Source organism: Halichoeres trimaculatus, unplaced genomic scaffold (assembly GCF_033239565.1).
Source record: "Halichoeres trimaculatus isolate MK-OKI-2021-1 unplaced genomic scaffold, fHalTri1.1 fHalTri1_scaffold_16, whole genome shotgun sequence".
Classification (NCBI taxonomy): Eukaryota; Metazoa; Chordata; class Actinopteri; order Labriformes; family Labridae; genus Halichoeres; species Halichoeres trimaculatus.
Window position 1 is genome coordinate 24,702,563 of NW_027437194.1, and position 16,158 is coordinate 24,718,720.

The following is a 16,158-nucleotide window of genomic DNA, read 5'->3' on the forward strand; positions in this document are numbered from 1 at the left end:
AGTATAACATTAAAGTAGGACCAAAGTGTTGGTGACAATCACAATCTGCTTGTTGGAGGTCTGAGCTCTCTGAGTGCTTTTCTAGTTATGTTTTGTTGTTTCTGTGCACTTTTAAAATGCATTATAAAAATGCAATGTGTGTGCAATGTGGTGGATGTTTAGGCGAGTCCAACAAGACAGCAGTGGTGTTTCTATCTTTGGATTCACAGATGTACAGATTGATGCAGAGGTAAGAATGTGAATGATTGCATCAGAGGAGGCCTACCTTTCTTTATAGTAGGAATAGAGCAAAGTACGGATCTCAGCTGATAAATCTGGAACCACAAGGCCCTCTCTGGGAGAGGAGGGTGTGACTGAAAAGGAAAATATAGAGAAACAGAGAGTAAGCGGGAGGAGAAAAGATATTTACAGCCTACAAGAAATACATAGTTCAGGTGTCATCCATCTTCAGGAAAAATTCCCTTCATGTTGATTTGTGGCTGACAACAGACAGTCTTTTTCCCTGACGGTATTATTTTGTGCTCACTTCCTTCAAAGTGTTTTTTTTTTTTGTCTTTTTTGGAGTCTGTCTTAATGACTGGAACGCCCTCTGAAAACGAACATTTTGTTATTCCGATGGCACACCCACGTTGTGAGCCCAGCCGTGTTTGATCCCCTTGGTTGCCTCTGTGTGGAGCCTTTCTGTTCACTTTCAGATCAGCATGACTGATGCTTTTGTCAGCAGGTGCTGCGAGATAATGCCCCCATTCACGTCAACAGTCTGGCTTCTCACCACACGCTATTGTTGGGTCACATTATCTATCCCTTTAACATCTTGCTATTTACACAAACCCGTTTGACTGCTTTCAGGTTAAGGCCACTCTGTCTTTTTGTAGACAAATATAAAACATGTACAAATGAGGCGTCACATTTGACCTCTCGTTGTATCGTAAGAATTTCTGGCATTGAGGAGTAAATAGAGCATGACCATTTCACCATAGGGTGAAGTTTGTGTGTGTTTGCTAATCTGAGCTCTTGAAGTCTGATTTAGTTCTGTTTGCTTGTGTTTGTTGCTAGCATGCAGGCAAAAAAAGAAGCCAACAAGGAAATGCTCATGACAAGAAGAACCAGAAAGAAGATTTAAGGCTGGTTACATCATTAAAAAATTCATGGTCTGTTGCGGTTCAGCTTCCTGCTTGTTTCGTGTTTGTCATACTGTGTGTTTTGTAGCTGCCAGGGCACTGAAGTCATGAATCTTGTCATGAGGGTTCTCAGTCATCTAAGTCGTGGTAAATCTGAGCTTGATCTGATAAGGCAACCATGTCCTGGTCAAGTTCTTGTGGGAAAAATATAAAAAGAAAGACTTGGAGACAAGCACATCTGGACCCAAATGTTTTAATTATTTCTTAATTCTGGCTGATTCTGGTAAATAGCTGTTGCTTGGATTGTCATGTGTATGTTATGGACGACATACTATCTTGTGTTATGTTGCATGGCTGCTTTTATGTATGTTTGAAGCCCTGTTCTGATTTTTCATTCGAATAAGGTTTTCTCCTGTTGAAAAAAAAAATATATATTTTCACCTGGAGAAAACTATATACACACACACACACACACACACACACACACACACACACATATATATATTATATTAGATTATATTAGATACTTAGCACAATGGAGATCTAGAGGGAGTGGAGGCTTGTGCTGAAGGCTTTTATTTTGAAAAGGTAGATTTACATTTGATTTTTAAATAAGTGAGGTCTGAGATGTGGATGTTTGAAGCAAGTGTTAAAAAGTTGTTAAAGTCATAGCCAGCGTTTAGCTGCAGTACTCCTTCAGTATGAAACATAAAACATAAAACTGCAGTTCCTCCAGTGTCCACCAGAGGCTGGCTGCAGAGGTCCCAGAAACCACATACACACCAATGAGCAACATCTGGTTTAGAAAAATGAAGCCTGTGTGGAAGTGGTAATAATCGCTGTTCATCAAGAATCCACTTGAGGCTGGCTGCAGAAAGACCAGAAACCATGGACACGTCAAGCCAAACAAAAAAAAGAAAAAAAAAGAAAAAAAAAGAAAAGACTTTACAGCATTAAAAAAACATATATACAGCCTGGTTCAAAAAACACCAACTCCACAGTTAGAAGATATTAAGATCGCCTGTCTAATCAGAGTCACAGCTTAGCCCTCAGCTTACATGACTGACAGGCGCCATATAGCTGTTAGAAAGTGAAGCTCAAAGCTTGTGTCAGATCAAATATGGCTGCTTCCAATGATTGGCTTCATTTCACTGCACTCGGAACAGACAGGTGACATTGCAGAGACTATGTCCGTATTTTATATAGTCTATAATACACTCCTGTTCAGAAAGCTGATCTGTATGGCTAAAATGAACATGTTTACAGCCAGGTTCAAAAACCGGCCTGGGTCTGATCAGCTCATTTCTCTATCAGCACACACGGCACAGGGGAGAATTTTGTTCGAACTCAGCAGTTTTGCTCAGAGGCGCAGCTCAGCTGATTGACAGGTCTGCTTCCCTGTAGCTGTTAGTGAGCGGCTTAAAGGCTGCCTCTTTAGTCAGCAATTTCAATATGGCCCCCCATCGACTCAAGGCTTCATTACTCTGTATCAGAAACAGAAGGGGGGCGTCACAGAGACTACTTGACTACTATGTGAGCTCTGGAGCCGCTAAGTTTTAGGCACAGGTTAAAGTTCAGTAGAGGGAAGGCTGTGAAAGGTACTGTTACAGTCATCCAGTCTAGAGGTTGTCTCTCTTCTCACAGTTATAATGAATTTAATGACTGGACAATCAAAAGCAACTAATTTTACCGATCTTTAATCAGAAATTCAAATTCAAATGAGCCTAGAGTTCAGCGATCACAGAGACATGTAGACTATATTCACTGGTTTGTTAAGTGCAGCTACAGCTAGCAGTTAACTCCAGCAGCCATCTTTCTTTCTTTTTTTTTCTATCTTAAATGCATCACTTTGGTCCCAAGATTGTATCATAGTTTAATTAAGGCAGTCTATGTACAACTTTGTCTATATTTCGACAGAGGTTAAGCAGACATACTGCTTAACCTCCTGGATATTATCTGCCATCTGTGTCTATTTAGATCCGGGTAGTAGAGAATTGTAGACTTAAGGCAGCTTACATTTACTGGTGCTACACCCCAATATTAAGCATGTATTAAATCATGTCTCAGTCCTGTCTTTGACTGTGAGCTGCATAAAGTGGATAGAAGTCTGACAATAATGAAAGACAAACATTCAACAGTGTTTCACACAGCTACTGATTCTTTAACCAGTTTTTGCCCAATTTTTTTCAGAGTTGTAAAGCATATAATGTTGTAAAGCATGTAATATCAGTTGAGTCCCTCCCTCTGAATCATGTTATGTATTTTTTTTTTTTCCATTTTGTACTTTGTTTTGCAAAATATTGCATTTTTATGACTGGCAACAGTTGTTGACAGTGGTTACACAGCTTGTCACTAGGTCACCTAATAATTATATAGAAATGATAATAGTTATAATGATAATAAAGTTAAAACAAAATAATAACGTAGTCATGATAAATAAAAAGGTGGTGTGCTGAGGGGCTGGGGGTGGTAGGTGTGGGCATTGGCTATGGTAAGTATACTTGTGTGTCAAGAAAACTGCACTTAATAAGTAAATTATGACCAACGATTCAGGCAGTGTTCTTTCTTAAGTTAGCAACTTGCTATGTGCCCACCAGCAACTTTTGTTGCCACTCACAGAAATAAGTCCATGAACAAAACATTTTTCTCCCAGATACAATTTTTTGGGGGGAGGGTTACTCTAGAGACTTGAATGATTGAATAATTATAAATATGTTTTGGGGGGAAACTATAAGAAATTTCTGAAAATTGGCTCTTTACAGAACAATTTGCATCCACCATGTCTTTCACTGGAGATTATGTCATGTGACAGGAACTGCTTGGAAATTATTTTTTATGAACCAAAATATTTGTTTAAGTTGTCTACTAGCACATAAGTGGAAAAAGTTGCATTAGAAACATTGAGATTTTTTATTGTGAGTAGAAAATGACATTGATACATTTCGGCAACTATTGTTGCTGGCTGGGCAAAACCAGATAGTGCTTAAAGAGGGAAAGAGAAAATGAAAAGACGTGTGAATTGGTGGAATTAGCTCCATTCAGGATGAAAATGTCGTGGCATTTCCTGGAGAATGGCCAGCTGTGACGTAGAGGAGGTGACTGGGAGTAAAGCAGCAAAACAATTGATAACACCTCATGTGCGTGTGTGTGTTGGGCCTACCTATTTCATGGTATAGTGATCCCTGCCTCACTGTGACAGCTTTTCTCGATCTGGGCATCTCAATCTTCATGAGGTGATCGCAGCACTGCTTCCACTGACCTGCAACACACGGAGAAGGTAGATGAGGATCAGAAGGTTTTCTGTACAAACACACACAGGGTGGTTCAGTGGGTCGGCTCATGTTACATTGAATAAAACTTTATTTTAGCAACATAACTGTCTTTAGCTTTCTTCAATGATTAACATATTAAGAGCTTTATTCCACACAGCACACAGAGTAGGATGATACGGCAGGAGCGTCTCATGTGTCTCCACACATGACTCAGAGCTCAAACCTAAATATGTTATACAATAAAAATCTGCCACTAAATATGATTCATGATAAGAGCACATGTGAGTCCTGCTAAACCACACGCCTCCTGCGTGTACTACTCAACGTAAAACTAAAGAGCTCTGCGATGGTAAAGGCTGTCAGTGTCAAACAAGATAAATTCATTTGTCACACCTTCACACTGACAGGAGCATAAAAGGAATAATATATTTCCTGAATGTATACCTGGCTGTGAAGTTCATTGTGAACGTGTTAGTCATCCAGTCTGTAAAGGTTTCATAAAAAAAGCATGCAGATTACTTTGATGCTATTTGAAATTATAACTTTTGGAGACAGCTAAACCATAAACAAAAGACAGAGGACAAACAAACCCGCCCTCCTTGACACCCAGGCGTGGCAGTTACCGCATTACTGTGATAACAAGACACATCCCTGAGCGCGTCCTCTTTCTGTGCAGGAGGAATACACACTTCATCCGTTTCTGGAAATAAAACGATTTCACAAAATGCAATTTCTCCCTGCAAACACTCTCTTATTAAGGAAGATTAATTCCATATCGTATTTCTTAGGGATGTGCCGAGGCAGAAAGAAGCTGCAGTGATTGCCCAAAGGTACAGAGTTTCTAATTCAAGTTGCATTAGCATACTCAGGAAGACACTCTGGGGTAGAGAACTGTAGAAATGAGGGAACCCAGTATAAGAAGTTTAAACTTTCTCAAAGTAAGATAGCTTGCAAAGCAGCAGAACTCGTCTGCTCGCTTCTCCTTTTTTTAATTTCTTGTCCCCCTGATGAAAGTTTAAAGCAGAGCTCCTACAAGACATGAAATCAATCTGATGCAATAATTTTACTCCACAATGAAACAATTTACATTTTAACAAGTTAACTCCTCAAATGTACGCTCTGTATCTGCTTTACTTCTTCCTATAAGCTCTGAATACATTTTTGAGATTCATGTTTCATCTTTTGGTATTTGTGTTCAGCTAATTATCTTCGAGCCGTTTGGATTAACCCACTTGGCTTCTTCACTCATATTTTGTCGTCTGACGACACAAGCAAATACGGAGCACATTCTTTCAGCCTATAATTAACTTGTCGACCCGGGTTTTGTGGCGTCTTATGAGAGAGGTCATGCAAATCAGCAGTCTGATAGCATCCTGAACCCCAGCTGAAGCACACAGAGCATGAGGAATTGCATTAACTGAATCAGTAAATGCAGCTTTTTCCTAGAGAGAGAGTGTTTCTCTGGGTTCCTTCAATGAATATGTGAGGAGCTCTGAAAACACTGAACAGGAAGTGCTCCAAAAACATGAGCTTTCATGTGGATTTATGTGCTTTCATTCATACGTTTTCCCTTGAAGGTTCAACGTAATGCAAGACCTGTTCATCAGGCAGAAGTTTTAAGGATTGATCATGTTGACAGTGTGCATGTTTGCTATTAGATAAGATTCATAATCATCATAAAAAAAGACTTCTTTATTATTTTATGGGATTTAAAGCTCCTGTGAGGAGTTTTCAGCTATTTACAAAACAAACAGAAATTCAAACTGAAGCCTTTTATGAACTCCAAAAGCAAAAAAAAAAAAAAAAACATATAACACCAGCCTAACAGCTGATGACTTTGTTGTCGTCACTCTCTGATAACAGGAAGGGCTGGTGTTGAGGAATTTTTGTTAAAAAACCTGATGATGGGACTGTTCAAAGTTGTGTAGTGGCTTAATTATAGCAGTCAGCTGTGCCTCCTACTCACAACTGAAGGCCTAACTGCTGTTACCCTCCAGTCTGCGAATGAAGACATCAAAAACTGTCCCTCCCATGTCCACTAGGGATAAAACCATACAACTCCCTACTCTTTGCCCTCTTGAAGAGTCAGTTGACATGTATGTTTGAGGGTAACCATGATAGAAATAACTTAGGCCCCATTTACACGATTATGTTTCATCCAAAAACACTACAACCCAGTGAAAAAATCTGCATTTGCATGGGCTGAAAACACTTTAGCAAGCATGCCAGGCCTGTAGTTGGTGCTATAAATGTCTGGTCTAGAAGCCGCTTTTAGTAGATCTACAACAAAGTAGATCTACTAAAAGAACTGAGGCCCTATTTACACGACAATGTTTTATCTGAAAACGCTAAAAATGCTGTGAAAACGCAGTGAAAAAAATCTGGGTTTACACGGAAACACTGTTGGACTGAAAACTCTGTAGTAAGCATGCCAGGCCTGTAGGTGGTGCTATAACTGTCTTGGCAGAAGCCGCTTTTGGGAGATCTCCACCAAAGTAGAGTTGAGCCTATCATCTGGTATATTGGGGAATACTTAGTTAAAAAGTGGAGCAGGAGCTGTTGAAAGACAGTCACAGATTCAGCAGATTGAGCAGCAAAAGCACAACACAGGAGTCCGCGATGATCGTAACAACGGTACTGTTGTCCTGTTGTATGCACTCACGAGGCAGAGTGTGACGTCAGCATTTCCACTGAAAACGCCGGCTTACTGTTTACACAGCAACGGTGTCAGGAGCGTTTCAGAAAAATCCTACTCTGGAGGCTGTTTCTAAAAGTGTGCGTTTTAGGTCGGCTGAAACACCGTTTCCGTGTAAACGCGAGGCTGAAACTCAACAAAACTGTTGCGTTTTACCCTTGAACCGTTGTCATGGAAACAGCCCCTCAAGCCGATCATCTGGTGTATTTGGTGAGTCCTAAGAGCATAAATGGAGCAATGGTGTCCACAGCGTTCCAGAAAAATTCCACTCTGGAGGCCGTTTTTTAAAAGTTTGCATATTAGGCCAGCTGAAACATCTTTTCTGCTGGAAGTCACAGCTGTTAAACAATAGCGTGACGCCATAGCAGCTTACCCCACTATTAAATCCAACAAAGAAGAAACACGCGATAAAGTAAACAAACAGCATAGATGGAAGACATGCAGCATTTCGTCCTCTCTGTGATTGGCATGTAGCTTTTTGATACAAAGTGCAATCAAGCTTTGTTTCAGAGAAGACTGTGTGCTGCCAGGAGAAATACAGCCACTGTCGCAGGGTAAGTGATGATTCTTTTGACCAATCAACCGACTGCAGTGTTGTAGCTCCACCTCCCGAGAGCGGATCATTTTAGTCTGGCACCCATACGTAAGGGTCCCAAAAAGTGGGACAGCTTGTCTCGGTTATTTGGGGATTGGTCCCGGGATAAGTTAGTGGAAACGCCACAAAATGTGTGCGAGACGAACTGAACCGAACCGAACTGGTCTGCTTGGTGGAAACAGTCAGCAGTTTTCTGCCAAATAATAAATACCCCGTTATTCCACTAGAGAGGTAGTCCCCAAGCTTTAGACTGGTGACCTCCACAAACAGACCAATCCAAAACCAGACAAAACCCATTCCTGAAGACACATAATTTATCATGATGTACAAAAACAGGCTGCCTCTGGTCACATAAGGTAGTGTTTCCAAAATGAACCCTCCTCCACTGATATAACACTCCTTATCCTGTTTTAGTCCCCTGAGGAGTCGTCAACAAAGAAATGTGGAAAAAAGATCAAACTTTTTTTTTTTTTTTTGCATGGTTTGGTATCAAATTGAACCCGTTTTTTCTTATTTTTGATTTTGGAAAGCTTTTTGCACTACAGAATTAATTGAAACCTGAACCAAATTTCTGGAAAATGCAGATCAAACCACTGCCACATTGTCTCCTTTTGATGGTGATACACACTCAGGAGTTGATTTAACTTTAGAGCACATATAAAATGACCCAGTTACTTTTAATCTTGACCTTGACTTCTAATCTATGGTGTTTGGTTTCTCTTATTGTTGTGCAATAAAATTGATTCTGTCTGGATTTGTGATTTTGTTTTTGGTTTTACTATCACTGAATGAAAAAACATCTCTGTCAGGATATCAAAAAAAAAAGAAAAGAAATTGAAACTAGTCAAATAGAAGTCAATAGATTAGTTTAAAGGCTAAAAATGTATCCCTCGCTGTCACAATTATTATACGTACAGACTGGACGGTCTTTTCTGTAAGAGGGCCTCTATGAGTAGATCAGACCTGGTTTATATTTCTTAAGGTTATGTAATTAATTGGTTTGTGTTCCCACCCTTCTTCTTCTACAATATGCAAAACAGGAGGCGTTGCTTTTTGATAACCAGACACAGTTACATGTTTTGTTTGTTTTTTTCAGCTGTGCTACTCGTAACTCTCATCACGTCAGTCAGCCAGTAGACAAATATTTTCTTACATATTTCTTTGCATATTAGGCCAGCTGAAACATCTTTTCTGCATAAACACGAGGCCAAAACCAAACAATACTTTTGCATTTCACCCTAAAACTGTTGTGTAAACGGCCTCTTCAAACATCAGAGAAGGAAGAGGCTGTGAGGAGGGATTCGGGAGGCTTTTGAGGGGAGGCTGTTAGAAGCCTGGAAGGAGGATGAGAGTTGAGTGCAAGGTTAAAATAGTTTTGGATTTGTCATTATGGTTTGGTTTTAGTTAGTTTTGACATTTTTTTTCCATTACAGTTTAGTTTTAATTAGTTTTAGAGTGGGCATTCTAGTTTTTTTTAGTTTTGATTTTTGCAACAAGGCTTAGTTTTAGTTTAGTTTAGTTTTAGTTTAGTTTTAGTTTAGTTTTAGTTTAGTTTTAGTTCAGTTTTAGTTTAGTTTTGGTTTAGTTTAGTTTTAGCTTAGTTTTGGTTTAGTTTAGTTTTAGTTTAGTTTTAGTTTAGTTTTGGTTTAGTTTTAGTTTAGTTTTGGTTTAGTTTAGTTTTAGTTTAGTTTTAGTTTAGCTTAGTTTTAGTTTGGTTTTAGTTTAGTTTTAGTTTAGTTTTAGTTTAGTTTTGGTTTAGTTTTAGTTTTTTCATACCTTATTAACCAGGTGCAGGATTCAAAAAGGTCAGAGTAAATATTTTGTAACAGTTTATTTTCAAGTTCAACATAGTGCTCACTGCTCAGTCAGTGCTGATACTGAACTGTTGGCTGCTGCATTAAACACAAGAAAATAATATAAACTTAATATAAAAATATAAACACAAATTATGTAAAACAATAAAATATGAGCTTTAATAATTAGAAACTTGGACTTTGTAACAATAAAGTCACACTCACATGCAATGAAACTATTACAGATGCTCAGATTCATTGCTCCTCTACGTTTTGTTGCGCACAGCCAGTCAGTGCAGTAAACAAGCACATCCCAGTACGTCACTACGGTGGTGCCGTACGGCGCTGACAACTGACGAAAACTGTCTTAAAATTGGTTGGGAAAATGTGTTGAATTAATTTAAATTCTAAAGGCTAATAATATTGTCAGAAACTATAACTAAGGACATTTTGTCCATAATTTTGCTTAGTTTGAGTTAGTTTTATGAACATACGTTACATTTATAGTTAACTTATCGTTTTTGTTTTCTTTTCTAGTTTCTATTAGTTTGAGTTAACTGCAATGTATTTTAAATTTTAGTTTTCGTTTTTAGTTTCGTTTTAGTTAACTATTACAACCTTGGTTGAGTGTGGAGAGTGAGTCAGGAGGGGTGGTCAGTTGAGCTGAGTGTGGGGAGTTTGGAGTTAGTCAGCTTTCTGCAGATCTCTCAGCTCACTTTGTTCAAGAGTAAAGTTGAATAAAGATTTTTGTATTCCAGCTGACTAAGCTCCTTGCCTGACTGGACTCCACATCTTCTTCCTCGATAGTCTAAGGACGCGGTCACACTGGCAAACCGTGCTGTGCTTAAGCACACTTCAGCCCTAAAGTACCTTTTGAATGGCCAGTGTGACCGCAACCGTGCTGTGCTTGAGCCCGTTTTGGAGAGGTGGGCTTCGGCACGGATTACTTCATGCACGAACACAAGCATGCGGACGGCGCACGTGATCAGTGACGCATGATCACTGCCAGCGCATATCTCGACAATCATTTTAGACGAAGCAGGGTTGTTAGAGGGCTGTGTCGGGCAAAAACGACTAACCATAAGTCCAAAAGTCTCTAAAGTTGTAGCAGTGCTCACTGTGTCTCATTGTGCTGACTCTGATGAGATCGCACTTCTTATAAACAGATGCTTCACGATGACATAGGCGGGCGTGTGTGATAAGATCAAGGTTTTAGAAGATTCTGTTATGAAGTGTTTAGGCAGAGTAATTCTGGGCCCACCCAGACCAGGCTGACAGACGGCCGTAGGGGGAGGCCTTCGAAGCGCCGGAGAAGAAAGTTAGAGCCCTGGCGCGGGAAGGCGACAGTCAAATGGGTTAGCTGTTTCATCCACGGCAGAGTGATGAAAGTTTGTCAAAAAGGAAATCTTGTATAAATTAAGTGTTCAATAAAGGGCAAAATGTGAGTCATTTTGAGCCATAAATCAAATCAAAAATACTTATGGGGGTTGAATGAGATATTTGTTCATCATTTCTGTATGTTCCTGGTTTTTAAAACTTCACAGAGGAACAATGGAGTGCATTGCTTTGATTACGTTTATGTAGTATGTGACAGTATGACTGAATTTTTACTTCTATATTCCTAGGGGGAAAAAAATCAAATCTTATCAAGTGTTTTTGTCTTGATTTCAATAGAAAATGCTTTTGCAGACTTAATATGAGCCACATTCACCTGACCAATCCAGAAAAATGTCTTGTTTCAAGTTGCATAAAGCCAAAAATGAGCTCTGAATTGCTTGTAAAAAGTAAAAAAATAAAAAAAAATAAAAAAATCTGCCAATGGAACAAGAGAAAAGTTTCTTGTATTAAGACATTATTCTAGTTTTAAGCAGATTTTAGACCTTATTTTTGTCTCTAAATAACTTAAAACAAGACATTTTTTCTGGACTGACCAGTTGACCGTGGCTCATATCAAGTATAAGAAGACAATTTTTACTTGAAATAAGACAAAAGCACAATAAGATGTCATATTTTTGCAGTGTAAAGTAATAGCAAAAAAAGTGTTTTTGATAAAGGAATGCCATCTTGGTTTCTTTAAATTACTCTTGCGGGAGAAAATGTAGATGAAGACTGGTTCTGCAGCTGACTGTGTTTCACTTTGTCTGACACCTACTCCTCAGCAGTGGTTACGAGCATCCACATTTATAATATATAAGTTCTCAATCTTAGCCGGAGGTTCTGTTTGTGTTTGTATGTTATAATAAAGGATCAGTGTTCCCTCCAGTATTTTGCATAACCAGCTAAAAACTCCTCACAGGAACTTTAAGTTGAAGATAAAGTTACATCCCAGTGACAGTGTGTGGATAAGGAGTGGATCCATAACCCCTTAGGTATGATGTTGACTGCATATTATCCTCAGGTGGAGTCAGCCCTAAGAGGAACGAACTCAGTGACCTGTGTCTGTATAGTATTACTGGTTTAATGTACTTCACTTTAAAGCTGCTCCTCCTCTTTGCTTGGTTTTTATTGGCTCATGATACAATAGGGTGGATAACTCTGAGCCCCACACTATTACCTATAACTAGACTGAAGCTAATTATGGCAATTTAAAAACTATGATAATGGCACTTGAGTGCAGGACAAACTATTCCAGCGAACTGTGACTTTAACAACGCCTCATTCATTTCTTAATCGCTGTGCCACAATGTTTTATTCAACCTCTCTGTAAATCATACAACTACAAGGACAGACTTCAGTTTCTTTTCAGCTCCAAGAATCCAGAATCTTTCACATACTAGACGCTTTAACCGTGATCGTCTTTGTTAGTGTCGTCTCTGCAGATGATAAAAGCTAGCGACAAAGAGATAATTCTATTTCTTTTGTTTGTTTTTTATTAGTTTTTTTTTTCTTTTTCTTTTTTCTAATTTCATTTTTTCTGGCCTTTTTTCAGAGAGAATGACTGTAGACAGCAACATGAGAGGAGAAATGAGTTGGGAGTGACTTCCATGAAAAAGGTTACATCAGTCTGGCCCTCTGGTGGTCCAGCTGACTCATTGGACACATGGCCAAACCGCAAGGCCGTTCAACACCTTGCCATCTAGTTTTTCACAAATCGCACAAACACAGGAATGTTTCGTATTGTGTCAGACTGTTGGATGTCGCTGTGTATCAGTAACATTTAAGCCGTGTTTCCACCAAGCAGTACGGTTCGGTTCAGTACGGTTTGGCACAGTTTGGTGCAGTTAAGCCTGATCCTGTTTGCATTTCCACAGCAAAACTGTGCCCTCTAGTGGTGGGCGGCGTGTAAGCTGGATGCCGGAAGCCACAGCTGTTAAACAATAGCGTGACGTCATAGCAGCTTACCCCGCTATTAAATCCAACAAAGAAGAAAAACGCGATACAGTAAACAAACAGCATAGATGGAAGACATGCAGCATTTCGTCCTCTCTGTGGTTGGCATGTAGCTTTTTGATACAAAGTGCAATCAAGCTTTGTTTCAGAGAAGACTGTGTGCTGCCAGGAGAAATACAGCCGCTGTCGGGGTAAGTGATGATTCTTTTGACCAATCAACCGTCTGCAGTGTGTTGCTCCACCTCCTGAGAGCAGATCGTTGTAGTCTGGCACCCATACAAAAGGGTCCCAAAAAGTGGGACAGCTCGTCTCAGTTATTTGGGGATCGGTCCCAGGATAAGTTAGTGGAAACGCCTCAAAATGTGTGCAAGACGAACCGAACTGGTCTGCTTGGTGGAAACAGTCAGCAGTTTTCTGACAGGAAAATAATTACCCCGTTATTCCACTAGAGAGGTAGTCCCCAAGCTTTAGACTGGTGACCTCCACAAACAGACCAATCCAAAAACAGACAAAACCCATTCCTGAAGACACATAATTTATCATGATGTACAAAAAAAGGCTGCCTCTGGTCACATAATGCTGTGTTTCCAAAATGAACCCTCCTCCACTGATATAACACTCCTTATCCTGTTTTAGTCCCCTGAGGAGTCGTCAACAAAGAAATGTGGAAAATAGATCAAACTTTTTTTTTTTTTTTTGCATGGTTTGGTATCAAATTTAACCCGTTTTTTCTTATTTTTGATTTTGGAAAGCTTTTTTCACTACAGAATTAATTGAAACTTGAACCAAATTTCTGGAAAATGCAGATCAAACCACTGCCACATCATCTCCTTTTGATGGTGATACACACTCAGGAGTTGATTTAACTTTAAAGCACATATAAAATGACCCAGTGACTAGGGATGGGAATTGAAAAGCTGTTGTCAGTACTGATGCCCTTATTAGTTCTGCTTATAGATCTGATTCTGTACCGATTCCTTTATCAATTCTTGTTGTGAATTTTCTTGGTACAAAAAGTAGCTTTACAGGTTTTCTGTGTCAACAACATTTAAACAGATATTTAAACAGAAACAGGTAAAAAATTGCACAATGTGACGTTGATGAACTGTTGTAATATATTAATAATTCAAGTAGGCCATCTAGTGCCTCAAATGGTTATAGCAATGGTTTAAGTTGTTTGGAACCTTTCCGTCAGCCATGAGCCTTTCATTAGCCTGTTAGCTTCTGACGTTTGAAATTCTCTGTATTTTTTACAAAGAGTTGATGTGATATGTTTCTGTGATGAAAGTTGTTCTGTGATTGAAATTCTATTCTGAAGCTGAAGTTATACTGATGTATGCTAACTGCTAGCATGTCAATGCAGTTTCCCCATATACGTTAGCATCAAGCTTGTGCTGTTTTGTTATTTTGGTAAATAAGGTGATTTATACCATTTTGAATAAGCTGAATATGACTCTCCTGAGAGAGAGTAATGTACATTTCTTTATGAAGTCAGTTCTGCAGTAAAACTTCAAGCTGAAAATCCTGAATCAAAGTTTTCTTGGGAAAGATTATCTAACTGCTAAGCTTAGCTAGCTGCAGCAGACTAGTCGACGTAAGGCCCCGCAGCTCCGGCACAATGTAAAGAATTGATAAGGTAATCGTTAAGCACAAAGGCTAACGATATCAATGGATTTAAACATTTCTTATCGATTCTCAACAGGAACTGGTTTTCGATTCCCATCTCTACCAGCAACTTTTAATCTTGAAACAATACACAGATGATATCTGTATATGGTGTTTAGTTCCTCTTATTGTTGTACAATTATAATTGATTCTGTCTGGATTTGAGATTTTGTTTTGATTTCACTATCACTGAATGAAAAAACATCTCTGTCAGGATATCAAAAAAAAAAGAAATTGAAACAAGTAAAATAGAAATCAATAAATTAGTTTAAAGGCTAAAAATGTATCCCTCTTTGTCATTATTATTATTAAACATACAGACTGGACAGTCTTTTCCGTTAGAGGGCCTCTATGAGTAGATCAGACCTGGTTTATGTTTCTTAAGGTTATGTATTTAATTGGTTTGTGTTCCCACCCTTCTTCTTCTACAATATGCAAAACAGGAGGCGTTGCTTTTTTATCACCAGACACAGTTGCATATGTTTTGTTTTTTTTTTCAGCTGTGCTACTCGTAATGCTCATCACGTCAGTCAGCCAGTAGACAAATATTTTCTTTGTGAAACTCAATACATGCAGTGACATTCACATGTACCCGATGCCATGAATGTGTCATGAAAGAATGTTGCTCTTCAGGTATCAGCAGGTGTACGTCTATTTGATAAACATCCCCTCTAACCATTTTCAGGCACACACCTTCGTCTATGCTCGGATCATAGCTAAAATCAGGAGCACAATGTTTCTGCCCTTCTTTACGATGCAGCCCGGAGCCAAATAAAGCTCAATTAGGTTTCATACCAGAAAACAGCCCTGTATCCAAAAACCAGTCTACAGGTGTACGCTACTGCCAAGAAGTCAAGTTGAGGCAACCAGTGGGGAGAGTGGGGTGTGTGGGGCAAACACTGCAAACTAATCACACTGTTTCTGTCTAATATTTAGAAGGGGGAAAAAAAGCCTTTTTAGACTTAATATGAGCCACATTGTCCTTACAAGTCCAGAAAAATGTCTTATTTCAAGATATTTAAAGAGGACAATTAACCTGGATTGCTTAAAAAAATCTGTCAATGGGGAAAGAAACATTTGCTGGTTAGATTTCTTTAAATAACAAGTAATGTGTTTACATAAGAGCTACAGGGTTAAGTATTTCCAAATCCCACTAACAGAATTATTTAGTAATTACCTGTCAGTTAAGTGTCATTTTTGTTTTTTAAAACCCCAGTACACTTTCATCCACCTGAGTGTGGTTACCTGATTTTCTTACATTGCTGCTCTCCGAGTTTGGTGGGTCCTCGGGTAGCTTCAGTTTGCTTGCTGACCTCTACCTCATCAAGGTAGGTGAGCTTCCTTGGCTAAAGCTACTAATGTCCAAGCCACCACAGCCAGTCTGACCACTCAATAACAGAAATTTAGAGCCAGTGAGAGAAATACTGTAGCTGGAGCCATGTAGCTAAGGCTAGCTCTGATATTAGCTGTAGCTTTAGCTTCATTGGGACAAATGTGAAATCAATTCACTGTGATTTCAAAAGTGTTGCACATATCCCGACAATACATACATTCCTTTATTTACTGTTGGTTATGAACTGTTGTGCTACATCATCAATAAAGATAGGAAGGAAATACAAGCAGGGCGGCCGTGTGCAGATGGTATCCATGGTAGATTTGGAGATTAATAAAGTACCTTCCATTCTAT

General features: G+C 39.1%; 1 protein-coding gene across 1 annotated transcript in view; it reads right to left on the reverse strand.

The window, feature by feature from the left end:
- Positions 1-261: 261 nt before the first annotated feature.
- Positions 262-16,158, reverse strand: part of LOC141805788 (rhotekin-like) — a 29,006-nt gene continuing 13,109 nt past the window's right edge. The window contains exons 11-12 of the mRNA XM_074690979.1: positions 4,282-4,380; positions 262-353 (exon numbers count right to left, since the gene is read on the reverse strand). Of these exons, the coding sequence (XP_074547080.1) occupies positions 262-353; positions 4,282-4,380 (191 nt within the window). The remainder of the gene's footprint in view (positions 354-4,281; positions 4,381-16,158) is intronic.